Source organism: Salmo trutta, chromosome 20, assembly GCF_901001165.1.
Source record: "Salmo trutta chromosome 20, fSalTru1.1, whole genome shotgun sequence".
Lineage (NCBI taxonomy): Eukaryota > Metazoa > Chordata > Actinopteri > Salmoniformes > Salmonidae > Salmo > Salmo trutta.
The window spans coordinates 13,828,087-13,845,712 of NC_042976.1; the positions used below are offsets into that span (position 1 = coordinate 13,828,087).

The window sequence follows — 17,626 nt, forward strand, 5'->3', positions numbered from 1 at the left end:
TGCCTGTCCCCCAGGCATACCACGGCCATGCACAGGCTCTGGAGGTGTTGCTGCAAGGGGAGAGGGAGGTAGACCAGGGGGACGAGGCTGGTCGTACTCCCCTGGCCCTAGCGGCCCTCAGGGGCCACACTGACTGCGTCCACACCCTTCTCAGCCAGGGGGCCTCGCCACGCACCACAGACACCAACAGGGGACGCACCCCGGTACACCTAGCAGGTAATGGAGACCACTGTGTGTTTGTGTGTGGGTGTGAGAATTTGAAGTACTCTTTTGATTGGTCTGTGTGCAGTAGTTCTGTACTGAGTTTCCTCTCCGTCTTTGTGTCTCTCTGTCTTTGTCTGTCTCTGTCTGTCTCTCTCTCTCTCTCTCTCTCTGTCTCTCTCTCTGTCTGTCTCTCTGTCTGTCTGTCTGTCTGTCTGTCTGTCTGTCTCTCTGTCTGTCTGTCTCTGTCTGTCTGTCTCTGTCTGTCTCTGTCTGTCTGTCTGTCTCTGTCTGTCTTTGTCTGTCTGTCTCTCTCTCTCTCTGTCTCGCTCTCTCTGTCTCTCTCTGTCTCTCTCTCTCTGTCTCTCTCTCTCTGTCTCGCTCTCTCTGTCTCGCTCTCTCTGTCTCTCTGTCTCTCTCTCTCTCTGTCTCTCTCTGTCTGTCTCTCTCTCTGTCTGTCTCTCGCTCTCTGTCTGTCTCTCTCTCTGTCTCTCTGTCTGTCTCTCTCTCTGTCTCTCTCTCTGTCTGTCTGTCTCTCTGTCTGTCTGTCTGTCTGTCTGGCTCTCTCTGTCTGTCTGTCTGTCTGTCTGTCTGTCTGTCTGTCTGTCTGTCTGTCTGTCTGTCTGTCTGTCTGTCTGGCTCTCTCTCTCTGTCTCTCTCTGTCTCTCTCTCTCTGTCTGTCTGTCTGTCTCTGTCTCCCTCTCTCTGTCTCCCTCTCTCTGTCTCTGTCTCTCCCTCTCTCTGTCTCCCTCTCTCTGTCTCTCCCTCTCTCTGTCTCTCCCTCTCTCTGTCTCTCTCTGTCTCTGTCTCTCTCTGTCTCTGTCTCTCTGTCTCTCTCTCTGTCTCTGTCTCTCTCTCTGTCTCTCTCTGTTTCTGTCTCTCTCTCTGTCTCTCTCTCTCTCTGTGTCTCTCTCTCTGTCTCTCTCTGTCTCTCTCTCTCTCTCTGTCTCTCTCTCTCTCTGTCTCTCTCTCTCTCTCTGTCTCTCTCGCTGTCTTTGTCTCTCTCTCTGTCTCTCTCTCTGTCTGTCTGACTCTCTCTCTGTCTGTCTGTCTTTCTCTCTCTGTCTGTCTTTCTCTCTCTGTCTGTCTTTCTTTCTCTCTCTGTCTTTCTCTCTCCCTCTCTCAATTCAAGGGGCTTTATTGGCATGGAAAACATATGTTAACATTGCCAAAGCAAGTGAAGTAGATAATATAAAAATGAACAGTAAACATTACACTCACAAAAGTTCCAAAATATTTAAGATAAGCATAAATATGGGTTGTATTTACAATGGTGTTTGTTCTTCACTGGTTGACCTTTTCTTGTGGCAACAGGTCACAGATCTTGCTGCTGTGATGGCACACTGTGGTATTTCACCCAGTAGATATGGGAGTTTATCAAAATCAGGTTGTTTTCGAATTCTTTGTGGATCTGTGTAATCTGAGGGAAATATGTGTCTCTAATATGGTCATACATTTGGCAGGAGGTTAAGAAGTGCAGCTCAGTTTCCACCTCGTTTTGTGGGCAGTGTGCACATAGCCTGTCTTCTCTTGAGAGCCAGGTCTGCCTACAGTAATCTTTCTCAATAGCAAGGCTATGCTCACTGAGTCTGTACATAGTCAAAGCTTTCCTTAAGTTTGGGTCAGTCACAGTGGTCAGGTATTCTACCACTGTGTGCACTCTGTTTAGGGCCAAATAGCATTCTAGTTTGCTCAGTTTTTTTGTTAATTGTTTCCAATGTGTCAAGTAATTATCTTTTTGTTTTCTCATGATTTGGTTGGGTCTAATTGTGTTGCTGTCCTGGGGCTCTGTGGGGTGTGTTTGTGTTTGTGAACAGAGCCCCAGAACCAGCTTGCTTAGGGGACTCTTCTCCAGGTTCATCTCTCTGTAGGTGATGGCTTTGTTATGGAAGGTTTGGGAATCACTTCCTTTTAGGTGGTTGTAGAATTTAACGGCTCGTTTCTGGATTTTGATCATTAGCAGGTATCGGCCTAATTCTGCTCTGCATGCATTATTTGGTGTTTTACGTTGTACACGGAGGATATTTTTGCAGAATTCTGCATGCAGTCTCAATTTGGTGTTTGTCCCATTTTGTGAATTCTCTCTCTCTGTCTCTGTCTGTCTTTGTCTCTCTGTCTGTTTCGCTCTCTGTCTCTGTCTTTCTGTCTCTCTGTCTCTGTCTCTGTCTGTTTCTCTTGTTCTCATCTCTCTCCTTCTCTGTCCTCAGTGATGAATGGGCATACGTCGTGTGTACGCCTCCTTCTGGACGACCAGGATAGTGCAGACCTGGTAGACACTACAGACTCTCAGGGACAGTGAGTTTACCGATCTATAGGGACTGGATGGGTATAAATAAAATCACCTTTCTCTCTGATAGACAAGGTAGAAATGTGGCCCTATTGCTTATACCTATCCAGTCTTTTCAGATGTGATTGGATGGATGTAAGCAACATGGCAAACATTCTATCTAGCCTTGTAATACTAGTAGGTGGGGCTAGGGGTTGGGAATGGGGATGTGTCTACCGATCTGTTTGTCCTGCTGTGACTGTCCCCTCTCTGTCCCTGTCAGGACTCCTCTGATGCTGGCGGTGGCAGGGGGACATGTGGACACTGTGTCTCTGCTGCTGGAGAGAGAGGCTGCTGTAGATACAGCAGACAACCATGGCCTGACCGCCCTGCACCTGGGGGTAGGTGTGTGTGTGTGTGTGTGTGTGTGTGTGTGTGTGTGTGTGTGTGTATTTACTGTACATGTATGTGCGTGCGTGTGTTTGTATGGCTGTAAATGTGACTTCACATGACTGTGATTGTACTGAATTCTGAGGAGCTTGTAAAAACGGGATCTCTTTGTCCAGTCTAAAAGTTTAAAGGTGAGCTCTGTCTCTCTCTTTGTTCCCTTCCCTCTCTCTCTCACTCCTCTCTTCCTCTCCCTCTCCCAGTTGCTGTGTGGTCAGGAGGAGTGTGTTCAGTGTCTGTTGGAGCAGGAGGCCTCTGTGTTGCTGGGGGACTCCAGGGGCCGAACAGCCCTCCATCTGGCTGCAGCGAAGGGCCACGCATCCTGGCTCGCTGAGCTGCTGAGTATGGCCTGTTCTGAACTGCCCACGCCCCCCCTCCGAGACCACCAGGGGTTCACCCCCCTGCACTGGGCCTGCTATTATGGTCAGTTACTAAACCACCCTACTGCACTGGGCCTTCTACTGTGGTCAGTTACTAAACCACCCCCCTGCACTGGGCCTGCTACTGTGGTCAGTTACTAAACCACCCTACTGCACTGGGCCTGCTACTGTGGTCAGTTACTAAACCACCCTACTGCACTGGGCCTGCTACTGTGGTCAGTTACTAAACCACCCTACTGCACTGGGCCTGCTACTGTGGTCAGTTACTAAACCACCCTACAGCACTGGGCCTGCTACTGTGGTCAGTTACTAAACCACCCTACTGCACTGGGCCTGCAACTGTGGTCAGTTACTAAACCACCCTACTGCAGTCCTGCCTCAAACCATGGCTTTGTAGTCTGAATCTCATTCAGTGTTCCTATGGGATTTTGCCTCAATGCATACCTTTTCTGTGGAATACCTTTTATGTGGAATACCTTTTATGTGGAATACCTTTCATGTGGAATAACTTTTACGTGTGCATCTTCCAATTATCTTGTTTGTGTGTCCAGGTCACGAGGGCTGTGTGGAGGTACTGCTGGAGCAGAAAGGTTGTCGCTGTATCGATGGGAACCCCTTCACTCCCCTGCACTGTGCTGTGTAAGTCTATACATTTATTGTCCTTATTGATCAAATATATAATGCTCAGTGTTACCCACAGACCTCAGTGTTACCCACAGACCTCAGTGTTACCCACAGACCTCAGTGTTACCCACAGACCTGTGTTACCCAAGTGTTGACTGTTGGACCTCAGTGTTGACTATAGACCTCATTGTTGCCCTTCGACCTTAGTGTTGACTATAGACCTCAGTGTTGACTATAGACCTCAGTGTTGACTATAGACCTCAGTGTTGACTATAGACCTCAGTGTTGACTATTAGACCTCAGTGTTGACTATTAGACCTCAGTGTTGACTATTAGACCTCAGTGTTGCCTATTAGGCCTCAGTGTTGCCCATTAGGCCTCAGTGTTGCCTATTGGAGCTGAGTGTTGCCTATTGGAGCTGAGTGTTGCCTATTGGAGCTGAGTGTTGCCTATTGGAGCTGAGTGTTGCCTATTGGAGCTGAGTGTTGCCTATTGGACCTCAGTGTTGACTATTAGACCTCAGTGTTGCCCATTAGGCCTCAGTGTTGCCCATTAGGCCTCAGTGTTGCCTATTGGAGCTGAGTGTTGCCTATTGGAGCTGAGTGTTGCCTATTGGAGCTGAGTGTTGCCTATTGGAGCTGAGTGTTGCCTATTGGAGCTGAGTGTTGCCTATTGGAGCTGAGTGTTGCCTATTGGAGCTGAGTGTTGCCTATTGGAGCTGAGTTTTGCCTCATGGATCTCAGTGTTGACTGTGTTTTGCCTCATGGATCTCAGTGTTGACTGTGTTTTGCCTCATGGATCTCAGTGTTGACTGTGTTTTACCTCATGGATCTCAGTGTTGACTGTGTTTTACCTCATGGATCTCAGTGTTGACATTCTGTTTTGGTTCTCAGGGTGAATGATCATGAACCCTGTGCCTCACTACTGCTGGAAGCCATGGGATCAGACATGGCCAGCTGTAAGGACGCTAAGGATCGGTAGGTCATCACATCCCTGCATCAGACAGCTGTATATCACACAGCCTGTCCTCAATTTCTCAATCACTAATTTCCATGTTTTTTTCCTTCTCTATTCTTCCTTCTGTTCATTTCCTCTCCTCACACATCCCTCCCCCCTCCATCTCTCAGGACTCCACTCCATGCTGCAGCGTTCTCTGGTCATGTGGACTGTGTCCAGCTGCTTCTGGCCCATGATGCACCTGTGGATGCTGTGGACCAATCAGGGCGCAGTGCGCTGATGATGGCTGCAGAGAAGGGAAGAGTCGGGACTGTAGAGGTGCTGCTGACCAGTGCCAACGCCAGCCTGAGGTTGGTGGACCAGAATGGTAACAGTGCCCTCCACCTGGCCTGCAGTAGCGTGAGTGTCCACTAGGGGGATTTCTCTCCCAATTTCTTTGACATGACATTTGTACCACATTCAAACTCCATATTTACAAATAGTGTATTATATATGAAAAGAATGTAACATTTATTTGGCTTCAATCTCTTCTTCCCTTCCTCTCTTTCCTCTCTTCCCTTGCTTCTTCTTTCCTCTCTTCACTCTATTCCGTCTCATCCTCTCTCAGGGAAAGGAGGACTGTGTACTATTCATCCTGGAGAGGCAGAAGGACACTTTTCTCATAGGTTCCACCAACGCAGCGCTGCAGACGTAAGTGTTCGTCAGAGATAGGCCATGGTTAATCTCAGAGCTGTGCGCTAGCTAGTTACATCGATTTACTTCTGGGGTGCAAGTGTCTAGATTTAGCCCCTCCCCATTACAGAACCACTACAAACCTTCTGATTGGTCTGTCCCTGCCAGGCCCCTCCACCTAGCGGCCCGTAGCGGTCTGAAGCAGGCTGTCCAGGAGCTGCTGTCCAGGGGGGCCAGTGTTCAGACGTTGGATGAGAACAGTAGGTCTACAGGTCTGGGCCCGGTTTCCCAAAAGAATCTTAAGGTTAAGTTCAGTTTAGAACCATAGGATCCTATGGCTCTACAGATGAATTTAACCTAAAGACACTTTTGGGATGCATGTCTATGTAGCTAGCTACAGCTGACTGGTTCTGTGGCGTTGGCATGTCTATGTAGCTAGCTACAGCTGACTGGTTCTGTGGCGTTGGCATGTCTATGTAGCTAGCTACAGCTGACTGGTTCTGTGGCGTTGGCATGTCTATGTAGCTAGCTACAGCTGTCTGTGGTTCTGTGGCGTTGGCATGTCTATGTAGCTAGCTACAGCTGTCTGTGGTGTTGGCATGTCTATGTAGCTAGCTACAGCTGACTGGTTCTGTGGCGTTGGCATGTCTATGTAGCTAGCTACAGCTGTCTGTGGTTCTGTGGCGTTGGCATGTCTATGTAGCTAGCTACAGCTGTCTGTGGTTCTGTGGCGTTGGCATGTCTATGTAGCTAGCTACAGCTGACTGGTTCTGTGGTGTTGGCATGTCTATGTAGCTAGCTACAGCTGACTGGTTCTGTGGCGTTGGCATGTCTATGTAGCTAGCTACAGCTGACTGGTTCTGTGGCGTTGGCATGTCTATGTAGCTAGCTACAGCTGTCTGTGGTTCTGTGGCGTTGGCATGTCTATGTAGCTAGCTACAGCTGTCTGTGGTGTTGGCATGTCTATGTAGCTAGCTACAGCTGACTGGTTCTGTGGCGTTGGCATGTCTATGTAGCTAGCTACAGCTGTCTGTGGTTCTGTGGCGTTGGCATGTCTATGTAGCTAGCTACAGCTGTCTGTGGTTCTGTGGCGTTGGCATGTCTATGTAGCTAGCTACAGCTGACTGGTTCTGTGGTGTTGGCATGTCTATGTAGCTAGCTACAGCTGACTGGTTCTGTGGCGTTGGCATGTCTATGTAGCTAGCTACAGCTGACTGGTTCTGTGGCGTTGGCATGTCTATGTAGCTAGCTACAGCTGTCTGTGGTTCTGTGGCGTTGGCATGTCTATGTAGCTAGCTACAGCTGTCTGTGGTTCTGTGGCGTTGGCATGTCTATGTAGCTAGCTACAGCTGTCTGTGGTTCTGTGGCGTTAGCATGTCTATGTAGCTAGTTACAGCTGGCTGTGGTTCTGTGCTCTGGTAGGCTAGAGGTATCTATGCAGCTTCCTGGTTTGTAGCTATCTGTCCCAGCCCCACCTGTCCAGTAATGTCATTAAGGCCAGGACGTTTTCCTGACCCTTGTCACCTGACTAGGAAAAACTCAAGGCCCTTGTCATTATGTTCAGGGATTTAGGTTTGTATTCCTGTGTACTGTCTGGTTAGGTACTGTCTGGTGTCTGGGCTGGCTGGGGACTGTCTGGTGTCTGGGCTAGCTGGGGACTGTCTGGTGTCTGGGCTGGCTGGGGACTGTCTGGTGTCTGGGCTGGCTGTGTACTGTCTGGTGTCTGGGCTGGCTGTGTACTGTCTGGTGTCTGGGCTGGCTGGGGACTGTCTGGTGTCTGGGCTGGCTGGGGACTATCTGGTGTCTGGGCTGGCTGGGGACTGTCTGGTGTCTGGGCTGGCTGGGGACTATCTGGTGTCTGGGCTGGCTGGGGACTGTCTGGGCTGGCTGGGGACTGTCTGGTGTCTGGGCTGGCTGGGGACTGTCTGGGCTGGCTGGGGACTGTCTGGGCTGGCTGGGGACTGTCTGGTGTCTGGGCTGGCTGGGGACTGTCTGGTGTCTGGGCTGGCTGGGGACTGTCTGGGCTGGCTGGGGACTGTCTGGGCTGGCTGGGGACTGTCTGGGGACTGTCTGGGCTGGCTGGGGACTGTCTGGTGTCTGGGCTGGCTGGGGACTGTCTGGGCTGGCTGGGGACTGTCTGGGCTGGCTGGGGACTGTCTGGGCTGGCTGGGGACTGTCTGGGGACTGTCTGGGCTGGCTGGGGACTGTCTGGTGTCTGGGCTGGCTGGGGACTGTCTGGGCTGGCTGGGGACTGTCTGGGCTGGCTGGGGACTGTCTGGGCTGGCTGGGGACTGTCTGGTGTCTGGGCTGGCTGGGGACTGTCTGGTGTCTGGGCTGGCTGGGGACTGTCTGGGGACTGTCTGGGCTGGCTGGGGACTGTCTGGTGTCTGGGCTGGCTGGGGACTGTCTGGGCTGGCTGGGGACTGTCTGGGCTGGCTGGGGACTGTCTGGGGACTGTCTGGGCTGGCTGGGGACTGTCTGGTGTCTGGGCTGGCTGGGGACTGTCTGGGCTGGCTGGGGACTGTCTGGTGTCTGGGCTGGCTGGGGACTGTCTGGGCTGGCTGGGGACTGTCTGGTGTCTGGGCTGGCTGGGGACTGTCTGGTGTCTGGGCTGGCTGGGGACTGTCTGGGCTGGCTGTGTACTAATTGATTGCTGCTTTCTCCTGTTGTCCTCCCATCTCTGTTTTTTCGCTTCACTCCCCCCCACTTCTTCCATGTTTTCTTCCCCCTATATCTCTTCTATCTCCCTTCCTCTTCTCTACTTTGTATCCCTATCTCTCTCTCTCCCATCCTACCTATCCCGCCCACTCTCTCTCTCCCCCAGGTTTGACCCCTGCTCTGGCATGCGCTCCTAGCAGGGAGGTGGCTGACTGTCTGGCTCTCATTCTGGCTACCATGATACCTTTCTGCTCCCCTTGCAGCTCCGGTGCGCCCTCCCCAGGTTCCCTCCTGAGAGCCCTACCCAGGGAGGGGAAGAGCTCCCATGGCCCTCGCAGCCCCAAGGCCCCCTCGGACCCCTCTAGCGAGGGCAGTGCCAGTCAGGGCGCCACTGAAAACGACTCGGACTCAGAAACCTTTTGACCCCTATGACCCTGACTCTTATCAGACTACCTGGATGCCTGAAGATCAGCACTCTCCCACCACCCGACCACCCCTGATTCCTTGCTCGTGTCCCAGAGCAGAACCTCTCAGTGGGGCTTGTACAGGACTTTGTTCCCCCTAAAGGCTGGAGGGATGGAGCTTGACCCCTAACCTAACTGTGATTCTGTCTGCTGGTGCTTCTTCTCCAGATCACTCTTGGTACTGCGTCTCAGCTTGGATATCTATGACAGGCTGAGGCCTTTTTTTATTAAAGACCTTTTTTTATTTTTCTTATGAAAAGAGACCCAAGAATGAAGAAAAGTAGAATTGTAACCTTTTCTCTTAACATAAGTATTTATGTTGATGTTTTGTGTCTGGGTAGCCTAGGTATGCATTGAAAGGTATGCCCTGCTCTGTCTATCTGCCCAGTGATGTGAGTATAGCACAAACCAACTGAAGCACAATTCCAGAATTAACTTATACGCCTATTATAGAGAAACAGGGTAGAATGCTTTCCTCTAGTTACAGTGTATGGCCTTTATGCAAAGAAGTGGCACCATTTTCAACCTCTTGTGTTCCCACCACCGATAGAAATATGACATTGGGCACTAAGTTGTTCCTGATCCTGTCACGTGGTCAGTTAGGAAACGTCTGTCCCTCATGTTACAGGTCCATAGCGTTTCAGTAAATGACATGCCCAGATACAGTATGTCAGATCAGGTCTCCAGTGAAGAGGCTGACACCTGTATGGTATTTATTCACTTTTATATTATGGTACAAAGGACCTTGATCACTCTTCACTTCCTCTACCCCTCCCTCCATCCTCCTTTAACATTCTGTCTGTTGGCTACCTACCTGCAATGTGCCAGTCTCTTAAGCTTGTCCAGTGCCTTGTTACACCTTTTATGTACTTTTTTTTATTTCAATTCTCCCAAAAAAGTGTATCCCCTAACGCAGGGTTCTCCAACCCTGTCCCTGGAGAGCCACCGTCCAACCCTGTCCCTGGAGAGCCACCGTCCAACCCTGTCCCTGGAGAGCCACCGTCCAACCCTGTCCCTGGAGAGCCACCGTCCAACCCTGTCCCTGTAGAGCCACCGTCCAACCCTGTCCCTGTAGAGCCACCGTCCAACCCTGTCCCTGTAGAGCCACCGTCCAACCCTGTTCCTGGAGAGCCACCGTCCAACCCTGTTCCTGGAGAGCCACCGTCCAACCCTGTCCCTGGAGAGCCACCGTCCAACCCTGTCCCTGGAGAGCCACCGTCCTGTAGGTTCACTCCAACCCTGTCCCTGGAGAGCCACCGTCCTGTAGGTTCACTCCAACCCTGTCCCTGGAGAGCCACCGTCCAACCCTGTTCCTGGAGAGCCACCGTCCTGTAGGTTCACTCCAACCCTGTCCCTGGAGAGCTACCGTCCTGTAGGTTCACTCCAACCCTGTCCCTGGAGAGCCACAGTCCTGTAGGTTCACTCCAACCCTGTCCCTGTAGAGCCACCGTCCCGTAGGTTCACTCCAACCCTGTTCCTGTAGAGCCACCGTCCCGTAGGTTCACTCCAACCCTGTCCCTGGAGAGCCACCATCCAACCCTGTCCCTGTAGAGCCACCGTCCTGTAGGTTCACTCCAACCCTGTCCCTGGAGAGCCACAGTCCTGTAGGTTCACTCCAAGAGAGCTACCCTCCTGAAAACCTACAGGAGGTTAGCTCTCCAGGAACAGGGTTGGGGTGAAAACCTACAGGAGGATAGCTCTCCAGGAACAGGGTTGGGGTGAAAACCTACAGGAGGATAGCTCTCCAGGAACAGGGTTGGGGCGAAAACCTACAGGAGGGTAGCTCTCCAGGAACAGGGTTGGGGTGAAAACCTACAGGAGGGTAGCTCTCCAGGAACAGGGTTGGGGTGAAAACCTACAGGAGGGAAGCTCTCCAGGAACAGGGTTGGACAGCCCTGCTCTAATGAGTATCCTGTCACTTCTAACCCTGAAAAAAAACCTTCTCAGTTATGGTCAGGCATGTGTGTGTGTGTGTGTGCTACAAGATGTCTGACGAAAGGAAGTTGGTTTCTGCTTTTGTACATATGGTGTCATTGTAATAACTCTACCCCAGAGCACCCCCTAGAAAGCACAATGCCTCCGTTTCTAAATGCTTGTCGTTGGAACTAAGATAAACGGGGAGTTTGGGTTCTGTCCCAAATGGCAAGCTATTCCCTACATAGTGCACTTATGACCGGGCCCTGCTCAAAAGTCATGCACTATAGGGAATAGGGTGGCATTTGAAATGCAGATGGTCTGTCCGTATTATGTCAGTCGTGACAATCGTATCACTGTTTGATTTTCATACCAGTTCCTGATTCAGTATGAAATGCTGAAGGTTGTTTGTCAGCTTCCCTATGTTTTATATGAATTGTACAATTCTATAAAAATCTGTTTTAATTTACTTCTGTGTGATTTGCGTGCTTTCCTATTTGATATGAAGTAAACTAAATATAGCTAATGTTTTTGGCCATCTGAAGTTTACCTGAGAGAATGGATTCTGTAGTTCAGTCTTGGAAACCTCAAATGCCTTCAAATCAAATGTATTTATATAGCCCTTCTTACATCAGCTGATATCTCAAAGTGCTGTACAGAAACCCAGCCTAAAACCCCAAACAGCAAGCAATGCAGGTGTAGAAGCATGGTGGCTAGGAAAAACTCCCTAGAAAGGCCAAAACCTAGGAAGAAACCTAGAGAGGAACCAGGCTATGAGGGGTGGCCAGTCCTCTTCTGGCTGTGCCGGGTGGAGATTATAACAGCACATGGCCAAGATGTTCAAATGTTCATAAATGAAAAGCATGGTCAAATAATAATAATCATAGTAGTTGTCGAGGGTGCAACAAGTCAGTAACACAAGAGTAAGTGTCAGTTGGCTTTTCATAGCCGATCTTTGAGAGCTGCTCCTGCTGTCTCTAGAGAGTTGAAAACAGCAGGTCTGGGACAGGTAGCACGTCCGGTGAACAGGTCAGGGTTCCAGCAGGTCTGGGACAGGTAGCACGTCCGGTGAACAGGTCAGGGTTCCATAGCTACAGGCAGAACAGTTGGAACTGGAGCAGCAGCACGGCCAGGTGAACTGGGGACAGCAAAGAGTCATCAAGCCAGGTAGTCCTGAGGCATGGTCCTACTAGGGCTCAGGTCCTCCGAGAGAAAGAAAGAAGAGAAAGAGAGAGAGAATTAGAGAGAACATATTTATAAATTCACACAGGACACCGGAAAAGACAAGAGAAATACTCCAGATGTGACAGACTGACCCTAGCCCCCCGACACATAAACTACTGCAGCATAAATACTGGAGGCTGAGACAGGAGGGGTCAGGAGACACTGTGGCCCCATCTGATGAAACCCCCGGACAGGGCCAAACAGGTAGGATATAACCCCACCCACTTTGCCAAAGCACAGCCCCCACACCACTGGAGGGATATCTCCAACCACCAACATACCATCCCGGGACAAGGCCGAGTATAGCCCACAAAGATCTCTGCCACGGCACAACCCAAGGGGGGGCGCCAACCCAGATAGGAAGACCACGTCAGTGACTCAACCCACTCAAGTGACGCACCCCTCCCAGGGACGGCATGGAAGAACACCAGTAAGCCAGAGACTCAGCCCCTGTAATAGGAGTAGAGGCAGAGAATCCCAGTGGAAAGAGGGGAAACCGGCCAGGCAGAGACAGCAAGGGCGGTTCGTTGCTCCAGCCTTTCCGTTCACCTTCACACCCCTGGGCCAGACTACACTTAATCATAGGACCTACTGAAGAGATGTGTCTTCAGTAAAGACTTAAAAGGTTGAGACTGAGTCTGCGTCTCTCACATGGGTAGGCAGACTATTTCATAAAAATGGAGCTCTATAGGAGAAAGCCCTGCCTCCAGCTGTTTGCTTAGAAATTCTAGGAACAATTAGGAGGCCCGCGTCTTGTGACCGTAGCATACGTGTAGGTATGTACGGCAGGACCAAATCGGAAAGATAAGTAGGAGCAAGCCCATGTAATGCTCTGTAGGTTAGCAGTAAAACCTTGAAATCAGCCCTTGCCTTAACAGGAAGCCAGTGTAGGGAGGCTAGCACTGGAGTAATATGATCACATTTTTTGGTTCTAGTCAGGATTCTAGCAGCTGTATTTAGCACTAACTGAAGTTTATTTAGTGCTTTATCCAGGTAGCCGGAAAGTAGAGCATTGCCGTAGTCCAACCTAGAAGTAACAAAGGCATGGATACATTTTTCTGCGTCATTTTTGGACAGAAAGTTTCTGATTTTTGCAATGTTACGTAGATGAAAAAAAGCTGTCCTTGAAACAGTCTTGATATGTTCTTCAAACGAGAGATCAGGGTCCAGAGTAACGCCGAGGTCCTTCACTGTTTTATTTGAGACGACTGTACAACCATCCAGATTAATTGTCAGATTCAACAGAAGATCTCTTTGTTTCTTGGGACCTAGAACAAGCATCTCTGTTTTGTCCGAGTTTAAAAGTAGAAAGTTTGCAGCCATGCACTTCCTTATATCTGAGACACAGGCTTCTAGCGAGGGCAATTTTGGGGCTTCACCATGTTTCATTGAAATGTACAGCTGTGTGTCATCCGCATAGCAGTGAAATTGAACATGTTTTCGAATGACATCCCCAAGAAGTAAAATATATAGTGAAAACAATAGTGGTCCTAAAACGGAACCTTGAGGAACACCGAAATTTACAGTTGATTTGTCAGAGGATAAACCATTCACAGAGACAAACATATCTTTCCGACAGATAAGATCTAAACCAGGCCAGAACTTGTCCATGTAGACCAATTTGGGTTTCCAATCTCTCCAAAAGAATGTGGTGATTGATGGTATCAAAAGCAGCACTAAGACCTAGGAGCACGAGGACAGATGCAGAGCCTCAGTCTGACGTCATTAAAAGGTAATTTACCACCTTCACAAGTGCAGTCTCAGTGCTATGATGGGGTCTAAAACCAGACTGAAGCGTTTCGTATATATCGTTTGTCTTCAGGAAGGCAGTGAGTTGCTGCGCAACAGCTTTTTCTAAATTCTTTTGAGAGGAATGGAAGATTCGATATAGGCCGATGGTTTTTTATAATTTCTGGGTCAAGATTTGGCTTTTTCAAGAGAGGCTTTATTACTGCCACTTTTAGTGAGTTTGGCACACATCCAGTGGATAGAGAGCCGTTTATTATGTTCAACATAAGAGGGCCAAGCACAGAAAGCAGCTCTTTCAGTAGTTTAGTTGGAATAGGGTCCAGTAATGCAGCTTGAAGGTTTAGAGACCATGATTATTTTCATCATTGTGTCAAGAGATATAGTACTAAAACACTTTAGTGTCTCCCTTGATCCTAGGTCCTGGCAGGGTTGTGCAGACTCAGGACAACTGAGCTTTGGAGGAATACGCAGATTTAAAGAGGAGTCCGTAATTTGCTTTCTAATGATCATGATCTTTTCCTCAAAGAAGTTCATGAATTCATTACTGCTGAAGTGAGAGCCATCCTCTCTTGGGGAAGGCTGCTTTTTAGTTAACTTTGCGACAGTATCAAAAATAAATTCCGGATTGTTCTTATTTTCCTCAATTAAGTTGGAAAAATAGGATGATCGAGCAGCAGTGAGGGAGGGCTCTTCGATACTGCACGGTACTGTCTTTCCAAGCTAGTCGGAAGACTTCCAGTTTGGTGTGGCGCCATTTCCGTTCCAATTTTCTGGAAGCTTGCTTCAGAGCTCGTGTATTTTCTGTATACCAGGGAGCTAGTTTCTTATGACAAATGTTTTTAGGGGTGCAACTGCATCTAGGGTATTGCACAAGGTTAAATTGAGTTCCTCGGTTAGATGGTTAACTGATTTTTGTCCTCTGACGTCCTTGGGCAGGCAGAGGGAGTCTGGAAGGGCATCAACGAATCTTTGGGTTGTCTGAGAATTTATATCACGACTTTTAATGCTTCTTGGTTGGGGTCTGAGCAGATTATTTGTTGCGATTGCAAACGTAATAAAATGGTGGTCCAATAGTCCAGGATTATGAGGAAAAACATTAAGATCCACAACATTTATTCCATGGGACAAAACTAGGTCCAGAGTATGACTAGCAGTGAGTAGGTCCAGAGACATGTTGGACAAAACCCACTGAGTCGATGATGGCTCCCAAAGCCTTTTGAAGTGGGTCTGTGGACTTTTCCATGTGAATATTAAAGTCACCAAAAAGTTGAATATTATCTGCGATGACTACAAGGTCCGATAGGAATTCAGGGAACTCAGTGAGGAACACTGCATATGGCCCAGGAGGCCTGTAAACAGTAGCTATAAAGTGATTGAGTAGGCTGCATAGATTTCATGACTAGAAGCTCAAAAGACGAAAACGTCATTGTTTTTTGGGGGGTAAATTGAAATTTGCTATCGTAAATGTTAGCAACACCTCCGCCTTTGCGGGATGCGCGGGGGATATGGTCACTAGTGTAACCAGGGGGTGAGGCCTCATTTAACACAGTAAATTCATCAGGCTTAAGCCATGTTTCTGTCAGGCCAATCACATCAAGATTATGATCAGTGATTAGTTCATTGACTATAACTGCCTTTGAAGTGAGGGATCTAACATTAAGTAGCCCTATTTTGAGATGTGAGGTATCACAATCTCTTTCAATAATGGCAGGAATGGAGGAGGTCTTTATTCTAGTGAGATTACTAAGGTGAACACCGCCATGTTTAGTTTTGCCCAACCTAGGTCGAGGCACAGACACGGTCTCAATGGGGATAGCTGAGCTGACTACACTGACTGTGCTAGTGGCAGACTCCACTAAGCTGGCAGGCTGGCTAACAGCCTGCTGCCTGGCCTGCACCCTGGCCTGCTGCCTGGCCTGCACCCTCTCATTGTGGAGCTAGAGGAGTTAGAGCCCTGTCTATGTTCGTAGATAAGATGAGAGCACCCCTCCAGCTAGGATGGAGTCTGTCACTCCTCGACAGGCCAAGCTTGGTCCTGTTTGCGGGTGAGTCCCAGAAAGAGTGCTAATTATCTACAAATTCTATCTTTTGGGAGGGGCAGAAAACAGTTTTCAACCAGCGATTGAGTTGTGAGACTCCGCTGTAGAGCTCATCACTCCCACTAACTGGGAGGGGGCCAGAGACAATTAATCGATGCCGACACATCTTTCTAGCTGATTTACATGCTGAAGCTATGTTGCGCTTGGTGACCTCTGACTGTTTCATCCTAACATCGTTGGTGCCGACGTGGATAACAATATCTCTCTACACTCGCCAGTTTTAGCTTTAGCCAGCACCATCTTTAGATTAGCCTTAACGTCGGTAGCCCTGCCCCCTGGTAAACAGTGTATGATCGCTGGATGATTCGTTTTAAGTCTAATACTGCGGGTAATGGAGTCGCCAATGACTAGGGTTTTCAATTTCTCAGAGCTAATGGTGGGAGCCGTCGGCGTCTCAGACCCCACAACGGGAGGAGCAGAGACCAGAGAAGTCTCGGCCTCTGACTCCGACTCGCTTAATGGGGAGAACCGGTTGAAAGTTTCTGTCGGCTGAATAAGCGACACCGGTTGAGCATTCCTACAGCATTTCCCTCCAGAAGCCATGAGAAAGTTGTCCGGCTGCGGGGACCGTGCGAGGGGGTTTATACTAACGTTACTATCTGTACTTGCTGGTGGCACAGACGCTGTTTCATCCTTTCCTACACTGAAATGACCCTTGCCTAACGATTGCGTCTGAAGCTGGGCTTGCAGCACAGCTATCCTCGCCGTAAGGCGATCGTTCTCCTGTATAAGTACAACGACTGCAATTAGAAGACATCATGTTAATGTTACTTAGCTTCGGCTGTTTGAAGTCCTGACGAACCATGTCCAGATAAAACCTCCGGGATGAAAAAGTTGAATGAAAAAAGTTGAGGGAAAAACAAAAAATATACGGTAATGAAAAAGTAAAAACCGTGAAGTAGTCAGGTAGCAAAGTAAGATTGGCAACAAAACGCACAGCAGCACGTAAACAAGTCTGCAAGTTGTGACCGAAAAATAAAATGGCCACTTTAAAATTTGCAGTTTTGTCACACACCAGAATGCTACAAAATGATTTGATTTGTATTTAAGTGTGTAAGGAGTCAATATACCGGTCAAATAATTTACTCTACATGTAGTGATGAACAATGACTTTTTACCATCAAATCTATGTAGACTTACAAGACGGGAGGCCAACAAAAACATCTGACACTAAGGTTTAAAACCTTGTGAAATCAGTTAATAATCTTTAATTACATCATCTCTGTACATTTACATCAATTTGTTTGTTTAAACTAAGCACAAATAATCTTACTTGGTCCATCTCAGTGATCTTGTGAAACAGTTGGAAATCTTGGCACTTCAAAATAATCTCTTCCCTCAGGGAAACATGTCATTAGGGACAAGAGTTTCTTTCCAGGTCAGGAAAAACTCTGTCTTCAGTCATGCATAGTCACTCGTCTAGTTTATGATAAAACAGTTTACCCAGCTCTAGGTCTACCTGTGGAAGATTCTATGAAGATTATTATGGAATAATTGAGTCGTACAAACTGGCCATTCTTTGCATTTCATCAACAACAAAAAAAGGCATTCATCTTCCTCCTCTGTTATTTTACTTCATCAATCCAGTGTGCTTTTATGGTTCCCTATTGGGATAAGGCTTTTTCTGCATTGCGGTCTCCTCTCCGCCTTGGTGACTGATGCCCATGTGTTCTGTAGATAGCAGCTCCCTGGTAGCCTGAGTCCCAGACCCATTTATGCTGTCTTGCCAAACATGCTGTGAAAATGACATAGGAATTGGCTAGACAACACAAACAGGTCTGGGACTCAGGCTAGCTCCCTTGTGTAACAGTTCAGCAGTTGACCCCCAGCCCTGTCCAGTGGTCAGGCACCATGAGGAAGTATTTGTCCATAGCCTCACAGAAACGGGCTCGGTACAGCTCTGGAGAGACCACCGTGGGCATCTTACCTGTGTGCGAGACACAAAACGTTTATAATACATTTTATTTGCAT

At 48.7% G+C, this 17,626-nt stretch overlaps 2 protein-coding genes across 10 annotated transcripts in view; one reads left to right on the forward strand and one right to left on the reverse strand.

Annotated features, from left to right (window-relative positions):
• The window catches only part of LOC115155585 (serine/threonine-protein phosphatase 6 regulatory ankyrin repeat subunit B), a 53,873-nt gene extending 44,306 nt beyond the window's left edge, over window positions 1-9,567 (forward strand). For 3 of the 5 annotated variants that reach the window (XM_029702317.1, XM_029702318.1, XM_029702321.1), the window contains 10 exons: window positions 15-216; window positions 2,409-2,496; window positions 2,751-2,868; window positions 3,118-3,337; window positions 3,846-3,933; window positions 4,812-4,895; window positions 5,046-5,274; window positions 5,483-5,565; window positions 5,716-5,807; window positions 8,372-9,567. In XM_029702317.1, coding sequence (XP_029558177.1) covers window positions 15-216; window positions 2,409-2,496; window positions 2,751-2,868; window positions 3,118-3,337; window positions 3,846-3,933; window positions 4,812-4,895; window positions 5,046-5,274; window positions 5,483-5,565; window positions 5,716-5,807; window positions 8,372-8,628 — 1,461 coding nt within the window. In that variant the 3' untranslated portion in view covers window positions 8,629-9,567. Of the gene's footprint in view, window positions 1-14; window positions 217-2,408; window positions 2,497-2,750; window positions 2,869-3,117; window positions 3,338-3,845; window positions 3,934-4,811; window positions 4,896-5,045; window positions 5,275-5,482; window positions 5,566-5,715; window positions 5,820-8,371 lie in introns of all 5 variants that reach the window. The other 2 variants (XM_029702319.1, XM_029702320.1) reach the window with 2 other exon arrangements.
• Window positions 9,568-16,843: 7,276 nt separating this feature from the next.
• Window positions 16,844-17,626, reverse strand: part of LOC115155587 (1-phosphatidylinositol 3-phosphate 5-kinase) — a 41,645-nt gene continuing 40,862 nt past the window's right edge. For all 5 annotated transcript variants that reach the window (XM_029702325.1, XM_029702322.1, XM_029702326.1 and 2 more), the window contains one exon: window positions 16,844-17,582. In XM_029702325.1, the coding sequence (XP_029558185.1) occupies window positions 17,467-17,582 (116 nt within the window). In that variant the 3' untranslated portion in view covers window positions 16,844-17,466. The remainder of the gene's footprint in view (window positions 17,583-17,626) is intronic.